The 20,141-nt window shown below is 40.7% G+C and overlaps 1 protein-coding gene across 1 annotated transcript; it reads right to left on the bottom strand.

Annotated features, from left to right (window-relative positions):
- Positions 1-1,524: 1,524 nt before the first annotated feature.
- Positions 1,525-14,843, bottom strand: LOC135462027 (glutamate receptor ionotropic, delta-2-like). Its single transcript, XM_064739362.1, has 13 exons — positions 14,798-14,843; positions 10,981-11,154; positions 10,071-10,328; positions 9,462-9,646; positions 8,887-9,108; positions 7,707-7,865; positions 7,069-7,293; positions 6,665-6,765; positions 6,145-6,235; positions 5,654-5,984; positions 5,258-5,475; positions 3,354-3,601; positions 1,525-1,819 (listed from the first exon to the last, which is right to left on the bottom strand). Exons 1-13 carry the CDS (start codon positions 14,841-14,843, stop codon positions 1,525-1,527), a joined length of 2,553 nt encoding a protein of 850 aa, XP_064595432.1.
- Positions 14,844-20,141: the final 5,298 nt, after the last annotated feature.

A 20,141-nucleotide genomic window follows, 5' to 3' on the forward strand; every position in this document is an offset into this window, starting at 1 on the left:
AGTACGTCCGTTAGTAGCACTGGTATAACAGTCAGTGCGAATGTTAGTAGCTCTGGTGTAACAGTCAGTAAATCTGTTAATAGCTCTGATATTACAGTCAATACATCTGTTAATACCGTTGGTAATACAGTCAGTGCACCTGTTAGTAGCTCTAGTATAGAAGTCAGTACGTCTTTTAGTAGCTTTGGTATAACAGTCAGTACATCTGTCAGTAGCTCTGGTGTAACAGTCAGTATGCCTGTTAGTAGCTCTGGTATAGCAGTCAATACGCCTGTAAGTAGCTCTGGTATAACAGTCAGTACGTCAGTGCGTAGCTCTGGCATAGTCGTCAATACATCTGTTAGTAGCTCTTGTATAACAGTCAGTGCCCCTATTAGTAGCTCTGCTTAAACAATCAATGCGCCTATTAGGACCGCTTGTATAACAGTCAGTGCGTCTGTTACATGTAGTGCCACTGGTAGTCAGTACGTCTGTTAGTAGGTCTGGTATAACAGTAAGCGCGCCTGTTAATACTGCTAGTATAACCGTCAGTATGTCTGTTACATGTAGAGCCGCTAGTATAACAGTCAGTGCATCTTTTTGTGCCGCTAGTATAACAGTTAGTACGTCTGTTACATGTAGTGCCGCTGGCATAACAGTCAGTACGTCTGCTGGTATCTATGGTATAACAGTCAGTACGTGTGTTAATACCGCTGATAATACAGTCATTGCACCTGTTGGTAACTCTGGCATACCAGTCAGTGCGAATGTTAGAAGCTTTGGTATAACAGTCGTTACGTCTGTTAGTAGCTGTGGTGTAACAGTCAGAGTGAATGTTGTTAGCTGTGGTATAACAGTCAGTGCGCCTGTTAGTAGCTTAGGTATAACAGTCGTTACGTCTGTTAGTAGCTGTGGTGTAACAGTCAGAGCGAATGTTATTAGCTGTGGTGTAACAGTCAGTGCGCCTGTTAGTAGCTTAGGTATAAGAGTCAGTACGTCTGTTAAAACCACTGGTAATACATTCAGTGCACCTGTTAGTAGCTCTGGTGTAACAGTCAGTACGTCTGTTAGTACCGCTGGTAAAACAATTACTGCACCTGTTAGTAGCTCTGGTATAGAAGTCAGTACGTCTCTTAGTAGCTTTGGTATAACAGTCAGTACGTCTGTTAGTAGCTCTGGTATAACAGTCGGTGCGCCTGTGGTACATGTGACAGTTTGTGCGTCTAATGTCTACTGGAACGACAGCCAATGCGTCGACCGCTAGTGTCACAATCTTTGTGTTCAATAAGACTGTTTGAATACTCGTCAGTTTGTCCAATTAGGCCATTGGTGTGACTGACTGTGAGACAAGTAATACCACTGTTTCATGCGTAACAGTCAGAGCTCTCAACAGAATCTAGTGTCTTGAGTTCAGTGTCTTGAGTCCAAAATCGTCTGAACTGTCATCTCATTGACTTATATAAATCTTCATCTCCATTGGTGAGATTACAGTATTGACCACCTGCAAAGGGAAAGTGCGCTGACAAACATAATTGGCATTCCACTTTAAATGTGCTTCCCATTCTGATGAAAACTGTTGGTTTTAGCGGTGACAGATTGTTGGAATCTACAGCGCAATTTCCTCACAACGCCGGATGTTTTGCCTATTATCTCCAGTCCGAGACAGACGATAGAGATGCCAGCGACGATAATGTAGACAAGGAAAGCTCCTCCCAGGTGACTTAGGCTGAGGCTCGTGGCCGAACCCGTGCGCTCCTCCGAGCCACAGCTCTCCGCCTCCGATGTCCACCACTTCTGGCGCCATTTCTCTATCAGGCCTGCCTCCTGCATCTTCATTATACTGAAGATGAAAAACAAGATAGTTGTGGAGGTGAGAAACAAGATAATTATGAGGTGAAAAACAAGATAATTGTGGAGGTAAAAACAAAATAATTATGGAGGTGAAAAACAAGATAATCATGAAGGCGAAAAACAAGATATTTATGAAGGTACAAAACAAGATAATTATGGAGGTGAAAAACAAGATAATTATGGAGGTGAAAAACAAGATATTTATGGAGGTGAAAAACAACAGTCCACTGGAGTGGAAAACGTCAGTGTACTTCAGGTGGAAAACAAGATAATTATGGAGGTGGAGTAAAGTATGCTACACAAAATGTGATTCATGACAAGGAAGCTAGACAAATTTGAATCAGTGATAAGGAGGTTACACAAAATGGGATCAATAATAAGGAAGCAACATAATATGGTTTCAACAAAATGTGCGCTCAACATAATAGGGTCCAGGAAAAACACGTTAAATACAAAGCGTTTACATAAAAATACGCCACACATGATGGGGAAATCACAAGGGCGGTATACACGTGGCAAATTCACCGAAAACATTCGATAAACAAAATGGTGTCAAAAGACACTCATAACGATCTACACCGTGAGTGCGCTATGCACGGTGAAATAAACTTGACGAAAAGTGGGCTAAATAAAATGAGATTCAGGAAAAGTATGCAGAAACGTACTTTAAATACAATGGGTTCAAAGAAATGAAAGCTAACCATTATGATATGAAGGGGATAGTGCCGTGTGCATATTGAGATTGACGATAGGCGATAACCAATAAGCATCACAACAATATTGAAAATTATGGACAATAATACGTGAGATTAAACAGTACTATATCTCAAAATGAACAGCAGCTTAACTTAATCTGACGAGGTAGTATAATCCTTCCTTTGTAATAAACAACATGAAACAAAGCTGTTCCTGCCTGTTAGAATACTGAGTCGAGATGTAATACCCACTGTTGTTTATCGAGTAACACTACATGGGTCAAATGTACCGCATGGTGTCAAAGCCCGTATTCGGGAGAAACATTAGAATATGTTTGAGAGTCTGGAGCGCAGATGGATGCTTGTTCGGCTTCCATTGAGACATGGTGATCTGCAGGGCACCTTTACTTTTACAACACAACACCGGAGCTACATTGTTTGTTAGTATATAGGTTTGGATCGCGCTAAAAGTTTGCGCGTGACTAATACGGAATTGTTGTGAGCTTCACAACAGGGTGCGTAGTCATTGGTGCAAATTGTAAGCGTAATGACTCTCACTTGGGAACGGTTTGGTTGAAAGCGCTATTTTGTATGTGTTTTAAAGCTATTGCCTTGGTGGCTGGTATCGATTGTTTCAGTGGAAAGTGCGCTGTTATAACTGAACGAAGCACTCTACAATCTGCTATGAGCGCGTCATCTATAAAGGTGGAGGCTTTAAATAGATAATGTTGTTTTATTGTACGATGGTCCAGCGCACTGTTGCACCTGGCGGTAAACACCTGACAAGTGTACATGGCTCATTGGAGACGATATTATATCTGGTCTTACTTGTAATTAACAGCGGTTTCAAAAGGAGCATTTTCAGGCATGACGAATCCATATCCGGCCGTATTGAACACCTCGTTGGCCACGGCAAACTTACAGCCGCTGAGGGCGATGTATTTGAGCAGGGCAGTGTCGGACATGTATGCGTACCGGCCCGTCTCCACTAACTTCAGGGCGTCCTCCGTCACTGTTGCACGTGGTGAATTTTGAAGCCTCTCCCAAACATCCACGTAAATGCCTTTTTTAGAGGTCTGTAATAAACAGACAGGTATTAGGCAACATTTACATGCGTGACACAGCGACATTGTTGTCTTTCTCAAGATATTCCTATAAATGAATACTTAATCCCATAAATAGTACAACATTTATCGTTCTTCAGAAAACGCGATTGTGCAGTATATAATTTGTCCTTCCCGTAATAGGGAAATGGCTTTTATATGTGTAGGAATTCCATATGGCTTACCTGTCCTGGCCTGTGAGGATTTACCGTGGGGATTTCCGCTGCGTTGAAGATACCATTGCACTCAATTATAACTGAGATGTTATCGTTATTGTGACATATAATTATGTGTGATGAAGGAAAAATCATTATTATTCTACTAAACCACGGATTTCTAAATGACGCATAGCAATTAATACACAGTTATTACAATTATGGCGTGTCGTCATCCAAGAAAAATTGCTGCACTACATCATTTCATTAATGTGTCCGAGGCCTTTCAATAGTGGTGCATCGGATTGGTAAGGTTATTTGCCGCATATACATGTAGTCATCCGGAATAAACATATTTTTCGCCTACTTCCAAACTGAGCTAAAATTGTTGAAAGCAGGTTGTTAATAATTTGTAGGCATTCCGACAATTCTTCCACGTGGCCAGACAAGAGCAAAACATGTGTTGTTAGTCATGATTTTACACTGGTGTAGCTGGTCGTTAGATCCACAAGCCTGTTCAGTGCTCCATAACTCAAAGATCGGTCGATACTAGCTTAATAAATTTTCAGCATGGCTTTTAAACAATCTAGTTTATTCATTTGCATGTTTGTCCTCATAGTTTACACAAAAATCAGTCCTGCTCTCTACATGCAATGAAGTTTGTATGTTTGGGGTTTGGCGTAACTTCCTGTCACCTAAATTTCTGTCCTCTCCAAGTAGGAATTAAATGCAAAACACTGCCGAGTGTTGCATCGGTGAAACACAATGTCAAAAAAAGAACAGGTTTGTGCCCTTTTCCAAGTCGTACTCACCGAGAAGATACCTTACAAGTCCGTGCTGTTTTTCACGGCGATACCTAGAAAATATCGGATGCGATCGTGCTGTTTTTACAGTGATACTCACCGAGAACGTAACCCACAGGTTCGTGCCGTTTTCACAGTGATACTCACCGAGAACATAACCTACAGGTTCATGTCGATTTACAGTGATACTCACCGAGAACATAGCCCAATGGTTCGGGCGGTTTTTTACCGTGATACTCACCGAGAACATAGCCCAATGGTTCGGGCCATTTTTACAGTGATACTCACCGAGAACATAGCCCACAGGTTCTTGCCGTTTTTACAGTGATACTCACCGAGAACATAGCCCAATGGTTCGGGCCATTTTTACAGTGATACTCACCGAGAACATAGCCCACAGGTTCGTGCCGTTTTTACAGTGATACTCACCGAGAACATAGCCCAATGGTTCGTGCCGTTTTTACAGTGATACTCACCGAGAACATAGCCCACAGGTTCGTGCCGTTTTTACAGTGACACTCACCGAGAACATAGCCCAATGGTTCGGGCCGTTTTTACAGTGATACTCACCGAGAACATAGCCCACAGGTTCGTGCTGTTTTTACAGTGACCAGTGACACTCACCGAGAACATAGCCCAATGGTTCGGGCCGTTTTTACAGTGATACTCACCGAGAACATAGCCCACAGGTTAGTGCCGTTTTTCACGACAGGCTGAACCTCTTTCTGGGCCAGCAGTTCTCCTAGACTGTTGATCGGGGTATAGGGCATGGAGACTGTGAGGAAGGCAGCTAGGTTCGCCGTGTAAGTCGCCACCACCACGATGGTGAAGATCCAGAAGAAACCAAGAACAACTCGGCCTGACGTGGCGTTGGGATGATAGGTAGCCCCTAAAATTAAATCACGCAGGTACTTATTGTACACCTTAACAGTTTATACCCCCCCCCCCCAGTGGTCTCAGCCACTTTTCAGCACTAGAATCTGTGCTATATTCAGAAAGTGTAATCCCTATTAACGATAATACTGTAGATGACCAACAGTAACGATAATACTCTAGATAATACTGACCTTGTTCCATGGCCGAGCTGTAGATGAGCCAGAGGTTTTCGCTGAAGCTGATTTCATCCGTGGTGGAGTCAGCCATACCCTGTCGGATACCGCTGTAGGGTGTGTGGTAATTCACCAGGAAGGAAATAACACCCACTAGGAATGTAGCCCCTGCTATCGCTCCCCACACCTCCCCAGAATACGGCTTAAACATCTGGAAGAGCTGCGAATCTTCGTCCTGGGGTTTTCTGGTAAGAATACCTGTGCTGTCCTCTAGGTAGGGTTTGGTGAAATCTATGACACTCTCTCGGATGGAGGTGATGGTGAAAGGGCCGACGGCAAGGTCTACTTCCTGAAAAACAACGTGACGATATCCTCTACATGTATACGACAATAACAACAGTAATTAACAGCCGCGGTGGAAACACGGCTACCATACCTTAGCTTCAAAGGCTACCTTTAACAAAAAGCAAAATTACAAAAAAAAAAAAAAAATTTTTAGGTATACATACTCCACGTTTCACCATGCCCACCATGCCATTCCAAGAACCATCCGGGTTGGGGGCCCCATACAAGCGGTCTGGAGGCTCCACTATGACGTACCTGGCACATAAAACAGACAATGCATTTACATTATCATACATGTAATGGCAAACTTATACGTTCCGGGCAAAGACTGGGCACATTGTCAGGTTCAGCCCCCTAACTTTCTTTACCGATTTGCCTGATATCCAGGACCAGAATTCTCCAAAGCAGTTGCAAAGTTTATTGTGTCCTCTTGAAGATTTTAATTTCATCCCTTTTTTGTAATTTTTTTTTACCAAATAACCTGAAATATACAGCAGTTTAGTTGACGCCCACATTATTGTGGTGTAAATCAGTCACATCCAGGGACTAATTTCGCAAACAACAACCACTGAGTTAAATACCAATATAACAAATAACCCGTAGTCGACTTAGAGCTTGAAGATCATTAGATAATCTTTTATTATTATTCTTGTAGAGTGTTTTGTCACACTTTTGAGAGATTACCTGAATTTTAACCTAGAAGCCAGCTCGTTGAGAATGTCAAAAGCGAATCCCGTAAATACCGTTTTGTTATTCTTCTTCACCGGCAGACAGAATGGCTTGGACTGTAAATCAAAACATGAAGTCACTGAAATCCCGGGTTGTCTGTTGTATGCTCTAATGTTCACTTAGTGTACACTCACGTACGTCTTTAACACACAAAGCCCGACATTCAAGGCGGCGTCTATTATTTTGTTTACATAGTTTCACCTAGGAAATGAATCGTATAGATAAAAACGCAAAAGCTTCTCTTTAATATGTTACAAAACATTCCGTTAGGCATTCACTACTCCAGCCTGTAACAACCAGTACAGTAGTGTATCACATTCAGAAAAAGTAGTGTGAATACGACAGGATTTCAGTTTCACCTCCAGAGTTGCAATTGTCAAAACACGGCCACCAAAGTCGTAAAACTTGTTCAGGAAGAGCTTTTCATCATCAGATGTGGACAGACCGTTCTGAGAATCCCACGAGGCTACAAGCTGGTACGGGGATTTGCTGGAATTGTACAAGCTGAATAGTTCATAGTTGATCTTGATGAGAAATCCCTGCGGTGTGAAACCGTGGCACGTAGTAAACCCCGGACTGTTTTCCTGTGAGAATGATACCAACATCTGTGATATCACGGATGGCAAAGAGATTGTGAACGGCTTACTTATAAGTTATTATATAACTAACTGGTTTTACTCCCCGGCGGTAGGCTACGTGGAAAGCCTGGAAGCAACTGTGCGGATGGTCGTGGCTTTCCTCCAGGCTGTGCCCTGTTTACTCCCACTATAATGCTGGCCGCCGTCGTGTAAGTGAAATATTCTTGGATGTGAGGTAAAACAGCAATCAAATAAATAAATAAATAATTTTTTATTTCTGACCTGTACGATTTCTTTCTGCTGTCGCGTTTTTTCTCAGTTTAGCAAAAGTTATGAATTATAATCCACTGAATGATAACAAGAAAAACGTCTGGAAGTCCATGTGTGGAAAAAAGTCATGCGATTCAGCAAGAGCTTACTTTAAAGATAGCCTCCATGACTAAGTCAGCTCCAGGAATGGTGTGATTGGTCGTCATCAGACAACTGGTGCCGGTCGGTTTGTTTGGTTCAGGTCCACGCACTCCCAGTGAGGCTTGAAATAATAAGGAAATAGCGTCTACTAGGGTGGCCTGAAATAACTGGAATATGAGAGGGAAACTTTTATTTATTTGTTTACTTATTTGGTGTTCGTCGTTCTCAAGAACATTTAACTTAAACGACGGAGGCCATCATTATAAAGACATGTTTACTCTTACGACCAGACTTACTGGCAACCTTTATATGAAGCAGTGGCAAAATGCATCTGGCATAACTTCCATGACCACATGCAATGAAAAGAAAGGCCAGCATGGTAAATGTGTTGTGTAGAATGGGCCCGTGGTGTTTAACATCCACACCGAAATGTTTCCATCCTAAACATATACATGTATACGGATATGTGTGAACAGACTTACAGTTATGCACTCAGACAAAATTACTACCAAACTGAACATACCTCCGTTTATAGTCCGATCTATACTGATAATCTAAATTGACATCCTCACATGAACTTACAGAATTATTAACAGGGTAAACAAACATACTGACATGGACTGACACAACTAATTACAAAATGAACAGACATACTGGCATGGACTGACAGAACTAATTACAAAGTGAAAGGACATACTGACATGGATTGACAGAACTAATTACAAAGTGAACAGACATACTGACATGGACTGACAGAACCACTTACAGGGTAAACAGACATACTGACATGGGCTGACAGAAATATCTACAGGGTAAACAGACATACTGACATGGGCTGACAGAAATACTTAGAAGGTAAACAGACATACTGGCATGGACTGACATAACTAATTACAGGGTAAACAGACGTAGTGACATGGACTGACAGAACTACTTACAAAGTGAACAGATATACTGACATGGGCTGACTGAACTAATTACAAAGTAAACAGACATACTAACATGGACTGACAGAACTAATTACAAGCTAATCACACAGACTGACATGAACTGAGAAATTTATTCACAAAGTGAACAGACATACTGACATGGACTGACAGAATTACTTACAAAGTGAACAGACAGAATCACTGACAATCTGAGCGGATATACAGAAATATCAACAGACAAAACTCCTGACAGACCTACCGACATGTAGGGACAGAACTGGGTACAGGAGGTTTCCTGCAGACAGTGAAGCAGCTGACAATGACCATCTGTACTTCGTCGACTTCCGCTCCAGGCTGGCCGAACCAGCATCACGTTGCTGTCCACGTACGGACGTAAGATCGAGGCGGCGTCCTCCGGTATCAGGTCGTCTATCAGGAGGATCCAGAAGTACGAGGGGGCAAGCAAACCTAAGCGGTGACTCTGCAATTATCAATGATCATTCACTTCATACATACCGTGGGTGTAAAATCGCTCCCTATATCGCGCCTAACTGACCCAATTTCTCTCACTAGGTTCGACATTTTCTTACTACATCTGTTATAGTTTTCACACTTGCCAGTATGTACAAGTCAACCTGTGTAAAATGTTGTCATCGTGTGTATGTTCACCTGTAACAAGTCAGACATCGTGTGAATGTTTACCTGTAACAAGTCAGATATCGTTTGAATGTTTACCTGTAACAAGTCAGATATAGTGTGAATGTTTACCTGTAACAAGTCAGATATCGTGTGAATGTTTACCTAAAATAAATCTACCACCGTGTGTATGCTTACCTGTGACAGTACTTCCCTCAAGTTACTGGACTTGACTCTCACGATGATGGCCTCATGGTCTACCCCGACGAGCCGAGATAAGCCCGTCATTTGCGTCTCCGAGGCAGTGGTCTCCAAAAGAACGATGGACGACTCGACCATACTAGCGGATAGCGATAGCACCAGGGTTTTACGTTGAACAGAATCTAAGACAAGGGAAACCCAGAACGGACTTTGTAGAGGCCCCAGATGTGCTAAGTCATGTTGGTATTTATTCTTTAATTGTATATATATGCAAAAGAATAATTAATATATCCAGTTCTTGGTAAGATATGTTTATACATGAATATTTATTATACAAATTCCAATACATATGTGCAATTTTTGAAGGCATCTTGAATTTTGTATTTTGTATATATGCGTAAATGTAAATTCACCTCAAAAATGCACAAAATATTAGCACATATCTATGTTATCCAAGAGGTAAGATACATGAAAAACAATTGTCATTTAATGTAATTTTGCTTGATTGACTGATTACGAAAAAAGTTTGTAGGTGTTTAATTTGGTAAACCTGATATTCTGATTTAGAAGGAAGTTCGAATTTTGTACATTCGAAGGGACATTTACCGACGGAATCGTCGAGGATAAGACCTGCACTGTGCCAGCTCATGCTGCTCATCACGTCTGTCACGAGGCTGGCCAGTACCGAGCTGTTGACGCCTGCCTGGAGGGAGTACTGACCGGATGTCCGGGTGTCACATGACTCTGTGTTGATGCTGACATGTGGTAAGCGGAAGACGTCTGCCTGGGACAAAATGTATTGACGTGGTCTGCACGGGAGAGCGGTGACTAGTCCCTGTATCCCACTGTCTATCAAATCACACACTGTGGACAAGAAATGTGTATTTATTTATTTGGGCTTAACGCCGTACTTAAGATTCTTTATCCTACGACTGTAATCGGGTTGTTGAATAAGGACACACGAGTGCCTAGTGTAAATCACCGTCTCCGCCTCTAACCTTAGACACCCCCTGACTTAAAGCCGCGATCGATCATGCTCGATTCAAGCTTATAACTGCGATAATCCGGGGATGATCGGCTGTGAGATGAATAAGAATTTTGCCTTTTGATATACCGAAGGCTGCTGCACAAATAATTGTCAAGCCTTTAATCCACACACATACACGTGATGTTCAACGCCTATATCAAATCGATGTCCAATTGAAAAAAGAAAAGAGTGACGTTTCATCTTCAAAGGAACTCTTTAAAAGACAGGAAATGCGTCAGAGACAACGTAATTGGCTTACATCGTCATCAGAATGAGTGTACACAACTGACACAAAGGAGTCTGCCAGCTATGAATATCCAATTAGGGCGGCACTTGGGTCAATATTCGCCCAGTCATATAACCGTTATGGATTATCTCAGGTTTATGTGTTATTTGATGATTCTGTTGATTGCATCTGAGGTGGGAAGGCTTTTGCTAGACAGTTTATATTTACACGCACAAAACCCTTTTCTTAAGAAACTGACCAACCTTCTTCCAAAGCAAACATTGTGTTGCTGCTATTCAGTGGTCGCCATAGTAACTGTAAATCTTGGTTGGCTTCCCCCTCGCCACTGGTGAGGAAATCTGGGGGATGACTAAGTACGGCTCTTTTGATGGTCCATTCGTCTATTTGATCCGCGATTCCCCCATCGTATATGACACCTGCATAGTCAACAAACAGCACGGACTTCAGCTCGACAGTCTTCCCTTATAAGGCTTACCTCGAGAACTAACTGGACTACCTCCCTGACGGCTTTAATTTCATTTGGGGGAAATCGAACCACGTGTAAAGAATTCATAAGGGAACAGAACAAAGGTGTTAACGGTACGTGACGTGGATTTATTCTTTCCCGGTTATCAGGATCCTCCTTATCGCACAACTCTCCTTACTTTCGTTTCATGCCGATCTCAAAAACCACATGATTAAACTCTCTTTGAATGAATCTATATCAAGGATATGACTAAAAAACCAAAACGTCTACGAATATTTAGAGCTTTAGCCATGTTTGAGAGAGATGCCGATGCTTGTGACTGTGAGACTTTTGGAAGGATGGAGGAAAGATATGAGGATGGACCCGCTTGCTTAATACGTCAGGCGTGCCTCAGGGAGTGCATTTTGTCAATAATACGGGAAATTAAATATTAAAGATATATCACAAAAACTTAATCATATTAAATTATTAATAACTGGGAAGCATTTGCCAGTGAGTAACCTTTAGTTCGTTCCCTATGTAACAGTTAGACTTGAGGAATATCTTCATCGAACATGTGTTCAGTTTGTTTTAATAATTCGGCGAAGTCTATTTATTTATTTTTTTTTTGATTGGTGTTCTACGCCCTACTCAAGAATATTTCACTTATACGAAGGTGGCCAGCATTATGGTTGGAGGAAACCAGGCAGAGCTCGGGGGAAACCCCTCTCTATTTGGTGACATAAACACTTTGTGGTAACAACACGAATTTGTGCGATTTCTGGAGTTGTGAGATATCGCTGAAGCAGAATAACGGACAATGGAATCATGAATTCTACCCCCCCCCCCTTCCACACGCGCGCACTACCCCCATCTAGTAGTGACTAGTCTCGTTTCGTCTTTCGTTCAGTATCTTCATTGTGTAACGTGATATGGAAACAATAACGTATTAGGTTTTGATCGAATAAGAAACAACATACATAGTATCTTTTAGGACGAAACAAGTGTCATCAGAACCCTCCGCCAGGCAATACGACAGTAACTGACAGTCACATTCATACATTACAGCTGCTATGCCATTTTGTGTGTGTGTGTGCTTTTTTAACAATAAATATGAATGCCTTAACCCAGGAAGATATTTATTTTGACAACCGAACTAAAAGGCTGCTGATTTCAAAAATACTTGAAATAATAAATTTTATCAAGTTTTGTATTTGTGAAAATAAAAAAAAAACACAATAACTGATATTCAAATGATATTTTTTGCCTAATTTTTAACACTTTAATTTCTTTTTCTTGGTCCAAGTGCATACTTTATTGGTTATAGTTATTGGTTATAGATTTTTCTGAGTGATCAATGAATCTTAAAACGTTAAAAAAAATTCAAAGCTTTGGAAGCTCCGATATTTTTTTTACTTTATTTGCAAATTATTGTAATCAACAATTGTCCCGCGTCCAGTCAAATTGAGGGTAGGCCAACTTATTTACACAAAATTGTAATGCTTCATGAAAGCTTAAAATTGTATTTTATCTTGACAGTCCCCAACAAAACTTACTAAATTAAATCGATAAAACCATCCTCAGGTGGCACTCGGTGTTGTTTTTGTTGATGTGTATATAAGGTCAACAAGGCCCGTATGGGCAGGCAATTGCCCATCATTGAGTTAGTCACAATAATCATTGAAAATCAAGAAAACACTGCCGTAGTTCACAAGTTATAGGTTTTGTGTAATTTGTATTTGGTCTTCATCTTAAAAATCAAACTGTGAAATAAAAAAATGTTAAAATTGCACCGGTTTATAGGTATCCACGTGTCCACGGATCCTCATACAGGAGAAATAACCATTTACCCTAAAATCTTCCATGTACCATAAAAACCTTGTAAGACTGGTGAACATTCATCGTGATCAGGAGTAATCCTAGTTTGTAAAAACGCCATTTGCTTATAATTCTACCCATAACAAGGTATTGAGTTCAATGGCCTACTCAGCGCTGAATCCACAACTTACCGATTTTGATAGCTTGTCCCGAGACGAGGTACACACAAAGACACGTGATGATGGTGAATCCCATTGGCCCAGAATCTGCTATCACAACAGGCCTAGCAACGAGGAAAAGTAAAAGGTGCAACTTATTATAGCTGATTCGAAAAAAAGATTTTCGATATATTTCAAGAACACGGAAATAATTAGGTCTATTCAAGGACGCCTTCAATGATCAGTCCCCAGCGTTTACACCTGGCCTGTTGTCAATGAATATGTCTTCTATCTGGAGTCTTCGCATCGCACTGGGCTAGCTGTCAGATGTATCAGAGATTTGCTTACAAAAAAAAACCTAATAGACAGAAATCAGTCCTTACAGACCTACGTCTAGACTGCCAGACGAATTCGCTACCAATTAGCCTCACGAAAAAAGGGAACTCTTAAGCAAACGAGTATTACATAAATATAAATACATGTTGGCTCACAGTGACATACCAAATGACTTGAGTACAATGTGGTATAATAAAAAAAGGAAAGAAGTATCATATGTCCTATGACATTAGGTCGCAAAAATAAACGTTTTCGAACTTTACAATGGTACAAGAACTCATGACACCTCCATGGTTTCCAAATGAAAGCATTGGTGGTTCAAGTATTATTGTGTCTATCGAAAAGTCAAATTTCTTTGATTTCAAGCGTTTTCTCTTGTCGTCAGTTTCAGCCGTTTTGTTGTCTATCGTAACATCATTTGTCCTTCTGACCGTTTGAGTATGCCATCTGGCAAGGACGCTTCCAAGCATTTGCTAAGCGTGTACCATTCACAAGCGTATTACTAGTATATCGATTGCCTACCAGAGCTGCCGCGCGTGCAATAGCTTTATTAAATCTATAACTGACTCGCTATTTTCCACAAGCATGTTTACAATGGCCGTCTTAAACATAACAAACAGGTGACATGGACTAATTGTGAATGAAAACCCGAAATCTCTCCTCGCCAGTAGAGGACATGAGACAAACTTAACTAGACATGTCACACAATTTGTTTACAATTTGACAATAACTACTAAAACATCGCTTTTAGACGTATAGGTACATTCAAATTGGAACATAAACTTACCTGGTCATGGGTATTTATCTACAACAACGGCAGGGTTGTTAAAGCTTTGGCATCACGCCACCACCCTTCTTTACTTCCGGTAGCCCAACTTTATGTCCAGCGGAAGTAGTAGTTTCCAAGTTGCCGTACACAGGGTCATGCCTCAGGCTCTTCATGACAACCAACGTTCCGTACAGTTGATTTCTACTGTGAAGTAGTTTACGAATGTCACGAAAATTGCATCAAACTGAATTGTAGATGGGATAAGTGGCAGCTTAGCGTGTCACTGCTCCAATGTCATTCTGCCAGTTCTAAGGCGTCTCTTTGCCATTTGATTTTACGTCGACTAGACCACAAGCAGAATAGTAATGACTTCTCAGCGCTCTAACCGAACTCTCTGGTTCGATTGACAGCCCCACCTGACTGTACCTTAATACAGTTGTGGTGCGGACACTACTGGCTCTACTGTCCCATCTCTTCTGCTCTTTCAAGACCGCCTAACACACAGCGGTCCTCTAACCCCCTGGCAGACTTACCGTCCATGGCTCGCTTAAACTCTGTCACTATCGTGCACATCAGCATCGTGACGTAATTATGAGAAATTAGACACTAGAGGAATAAACGTAGTTGAGAATTTACATATTCAAATAATCTTCTTCCCCCATTGTCCACGCATGCTTCATAATATCAAAATAATAATCAATGTCAAGACATGTCACTCTGTTTGAAGCCGTAAATACATGATTTACTTAATTCCTTGATAATGATAATAATTGATATTGTGAATCACTATACTACCCCAGAACTAATTCACCGAAGCAGAACACACCTCAAAAAGCTGTTACATATGATGGCCTCTATACAAGCAGCTCACGGATGAAAGTTCATTTCTCCCAGACGCATGGAAAGTAAGATTTTGCTCCCATAACATCTGAGCGCACTGCCTCGATTCCCATCATTGCCACAGACCTGGTAAATACCATTGCCATAAAACAGGCACATGTCATTGCCAAAAAACTGGTACACACCATTACCACAAAACTGGTACATACCATTGCTACAAAACTGGTACATACCTTTACCACAAAACTGGTACATACCATTGCCACAAAACTGGTACATACCATTGCTACAAAACTGGTTAATACCATTGCTACAAACCTGGTACATACCATTACCACAAAACTGGTACATACCATTGCTACAAAACTGGTACATACCATTGCTACAAAACTGGTACATACCGTTGCCACAAAACTGGTACATACTGTTGCCACAAAACTGGTACATACCATTACCACAAAACTGGTTAATACCATTACCACAAACCTGGTACATACCATTACCACAGAACTGGTACATACCATTGCTACAAAACTGGTACATACTGTTGCCACTAAACTGGTATATACCATTACCACAAAACTGGTTAATACCATTGCCACAAACCTGGTACATACCATTGCCACAAAACTGGTACATACTGTTGCCACTAAACTGGTACATACCATTACCACAAAACTGGTTAATACCATTGCCACAAACCTGGTACATACCATTGCCACAAAACTGGTACATACTGTTGCCACTAAACTGTACATACCATTGCCACAAACCTGGTACATACTGTTGCCACTAAACTGGTACATACCATTGCCACAAAACTGGTACACACATCCTAAATGTTTTTTGTGTAAATTGCATGTCTTAACGCTACAGAACAATGCATCATTAGCCTACTAGCATCCGAGGCTAACTATCACCTGTAAATCCTTTCCGCAGTATTTTCTCGCCCTTAGTTTATCGGGGTGGGGGAGAAATAAAAACGACAATAAAGTTAAACATTATTGCATTTGTACAAAAGACTTCATACGTACGTGTAATACTTCATACGTACAACTAGACATTTCACACCTTTCAGGAAAGTTCATATATAAAATGTTAATCAGCCGCCATTAACATCGCTTGTACTTTTTAGCAGAGCCATAAATGGGTACATCGATATCAACGAGCTAAATATAAACCAAAAGAAATCTCAGGTTGTATGAATTTATAAGCAAACAAACGCACACAAAGCGGTGTTAGGACTTTTCATGCACAATGGGATCATTTGCTTACCGCTTTCATATTGCTTGGGTATTTTTTCTATAAAATTCAATCTCAGACAATAAACATGCAATGGTTGTAATGAAATTCCATTCATGCAAAGGTTTACTAACAATGTTTGTCACTTTCAAAATGCTCATTTCTGAAAAGGTGTCAATTTCCTATCCCGCGTGGAAACATATAACAAAGAACTAGAACTTAAGTAACAGAAATGTTTACTTTTACTCAACTACACAAATATGACTAACAATGCTTTAGCCGAAAGATCTCTCTAGCCCTTCCCAAGCACCCCACCTCAACCCTTCCAACACAAACTTATGGACTTATGAAATCAAAGCACGAGACACTAAATCACAGGGATCACACTGGATTCAACAGTTAATGGACTATGGTAGGCCAGACAACCATCAAATAACAGGTAAAAGTCAAAAAGAGAAATCAAGGAATGCATGTAATTAGGTTTGATAGGTTTTTAGGCCGTCCTCAAGAATATTTCGCTTACACAACGGCAACCACCATTTTGGCTGGAGGAAACTGGACAGAGCCTTGAGGAAATGGCAAACTTTCCCACGAGAGGAAGCCTACATGAGCTGAACTTGAACTTACAGCGACTGCATTGGTGAGAAGTTCCTGGGTCATTGTGCGCTTTAAGCCCATCGGCCACGGATGGCCCCTATTAATTATGAAAAAAAACAAATCGCGACACTAAGGAACTTAGATGCACATAACATCAGCCAACCAAGAACACTAAGGTGCCAAAATGTTATTGATGGTCACCACTGCTTCCTTATACAACTTCCCAGTGTATCGTCTTATTTATAGCTCTTCGCATTACAAGTCAAAAGCTATGAATAGTCAAAATTCATTTTGCATTCATCACGCACAAAAACAGTTAATCGAAAATAGTTTTGGTGACAGATGATTGCTGTTTTTACGATATTGTTTACTTCTTTTCTGGTAATCTATGTTTGCTATATGTGTAACTTTGGATGATTTAAGCGTGTTCCAAATGCTCCGAAACCGGTGTATAAGCATGTATTTATTGTGAGAAAGCGTTTTTGAACTTCTCCATGCTAAATTATAGTTCAGAAAACTTTCACTAGTGATCGATAAATTGCTGTGTACAACCAATGCTGGCGATCCCAGACATCCCATAAGGGTAAATTCACAGCACAATATCGTGCAGCCGGTATTTTCAGAGCGTGTGCAATGGTCCTGCGACTGACATCAAAGTGACCCGACGGCCATTTGCATAGCAGTAACCTAGAGTATACACAACCTCAGACAATAGGGATCTGTAATACGAGATGCAGTACCAATACCTTTGTTTGTTTACCTTTTTGTGAAAAACCGTAAACTTTGTCAACAACGACAAAACAGTAACATCGTTCTTAATGATGGACACATCTCCTTTAGTGTCAGCAGAGTGAACTAAATAATGAATAATTAACAAGATGCAGTGACACTGGACTATCCATTACTAAAAATCAATGCCTCTGTGTGTTTTGTGTGAAAATGATAACAAGGGATGTCGACAATCTGGCACACGCAACCCAAGTGTGTAAAATTATAAATAATATGAATTCAGTGGAAGTGACCCACTTAACTACGCTTATCTGGACGAGTAGATCAGTAAGATATTATCTGTTTGCTACCAGTATCAACAGGATAGGTCGATCCTGACTCTAGCTGACCGACTCTTCCCTGCAGCCATGGCGGACATCACCACCCTACAGTGACCACCATGAAACCGCACATCGCGCACTCTAACCGTGGTATTTACCTCCAATATCAAACTGACTGCAGGTAGTAGGCAGGTAAATTTCATTCTGATTCAAACAAATAAAACAAAGGACTGTGATACTGCTGTAACTAGGGGAAGTACTTTCCGTCCAGGATATAGTTTGTTTCCAAGGCTGGACAGTTTTTTTATTTACGACATCAGGTTATTGAATGAACAGGACAGTCGCAGTCTGGTGTGTAAAACTAATTGTAATGGGTTAATGTGTTTACCATAAATTCTACTGTTTCGCATTTATAGATTTTAGTGTACACTTGCAGGCCCGTTTTTCGGTGATGCTTGCCGTAATTTGGCATTGATGTATGCGGTAGTTCGTCCACCGCCCTGCTTGTACTTGTGCGGTGAACAAAAAAAGTATACGTGTCATCTGTGCATATTAACAAACACTTGTTTCGTATGATCCAGTTTATATTCATAATGCACACTATACACAATACATCTTTCTCTGAAAATCTTTTTACAACGTTTCCGCGTGAAGCTTGACCTAACCAAGATGTCGCTGATATATTCCCAGTGTGATTTCAAACCACAGTCACGACTATCATCCATTCATTCATGTAGTTTCTTTTGTTGTGACTTACCTTTATTTTAAAATTCCGTGCTTTCGTCAACTTAATTGTTTATCTATTTTGAGAACTAGTGTTGCAGTGAAATGTGTTATATTATCTTATTTGCTAATATGTTATTTATTGTCATAATGATGACAGTACCATTGTATAGACCGTAATAACTGGAAAAGAGTGGACTATTAACGATATATAACGGGATCCAGTCAGATTCGTTAGCCCAAGTGAGAATTCTCATTATCTTCAGAATTAGGCAGGATTATTCTCATTTGTATCACAGGCACACAAACTAGACATTAGTCAATCAGATGCCAAACATTCTGGAGAATGCTCTTGTTTTAGTTTCATAAACAATGATCAGAAAAGCAGACGAATCTAGGTTTGCTTCTAAAAGGACAAATACGCTGATGCATTTTCGTTATTAGATATTTCAGTCTTCATAAAATGATGGACACTTTGTCAAGTGACTCCAGTAAATAGACGCGGAATGAATGGTGGCCAGTGATGCTGAATACAATAATACAACTGCTCTACAGGCAGATTTGCGGACCGTCAGCTTCCAATCCTACAACACCTGGAAACTTTCTATCGTGCCGATGTGATCGAATGTCAACTTTGTGAAAGACAAAGAGCCAGTAGTAATCTGCACATATCGCTGCGCAGAAACACACGCTGACAGAACTGGCCGCAAAGGGACGTACAGCCTAATCTGTCCACCCGGGCCCTACCCCGTGAAGAAGACTTATTAATCTGCTTAATGAGGCCTGGTACTGAGGAGTAATTGTTTCGTTCTGTCCGTCATACAGGCAGACCTGACGCAGAGAAGTTGCTTCGAACTGATGATAGTTCATTGGCAATTAATCTGTTCAGTCATCAAGGAAGACCAGAAATGGCCACCTACAGCCCTATTGTTATCCCAGTACATATTTAATGTGTCCGGAGACATGTTTAGATCTGACCAGAATATGACCCTCTCTTGAAATTAGCACCTCGAGCGCAGATTAAAAAATGACTACTGCAGACTAAAGTGCACTAAGTGAAAAGCCAGAGAAATCGTGCATGGCCGACCTGCCACTGTGTGATCCGCTCCAAATGTCCCCAACAAAAAAACATATGCAGCGATGGGAAACGGCAGAGTGCAACCGTGCTGTTGCCGTTTTGATACATCTTGATCGTCATAGATATAGCTTTGTGTTTTCAGCACAAAACTAATTATTGTCAGTAAGCCAAACCATTCTGGTAAAAGACACCCACAGTTAATGCATCAAATAACTTTTTGTTTTCAACAAACACTATATTTCTATTACTGATTTCTTCACAATATTATGTTGGTATCAGTTCAAAACAGAAACAGATGTCTTGACGCTTAGAATGAAGAAAATTGTGTGTAAAATTACACCATAATTC

The sequence above is a fragment of the Liolophura sinensis genome, chromosome 1, assembly GCF_032854445.1.
Source record: "Liolophura sinensis isolate JHLJ2023 chromosome 1, CUHK_Ljap_v2, whole genome shotgun sequence".
Taxonomy (NCBI): Eukaryota; Metazoa; Mollusca; class Polyplacophora; order Chitonida; family Chitonidae; genus Liolophura; species Liolophura sinensis.

Excerpts from the sequence above, each read along its gene's own strand:
- LOC135462027 (XM_064739362.1), bottom strand. The coding sequence starts at position 14,843 with ATGCTGATGTGCACGATAGTGACAGAGTTTAAGCGAGCCATGGACG. Across the intron at positions 9,109-9,461 it reads TGAGGGAAGTACTGTCACAG|AGTCACCGCTTAGGTTTGCT; the intron begins GTAAGCATACAC and ends TGATAATTGCAG. Across the intron at positions 7,294-7,706 it reads TCATGGAGGCTATCTTTAAA|GAAAACAGTCCGGGGTTTAC; the intron begins GTAAGCTCTTGC and ends TCATTCTCACAG.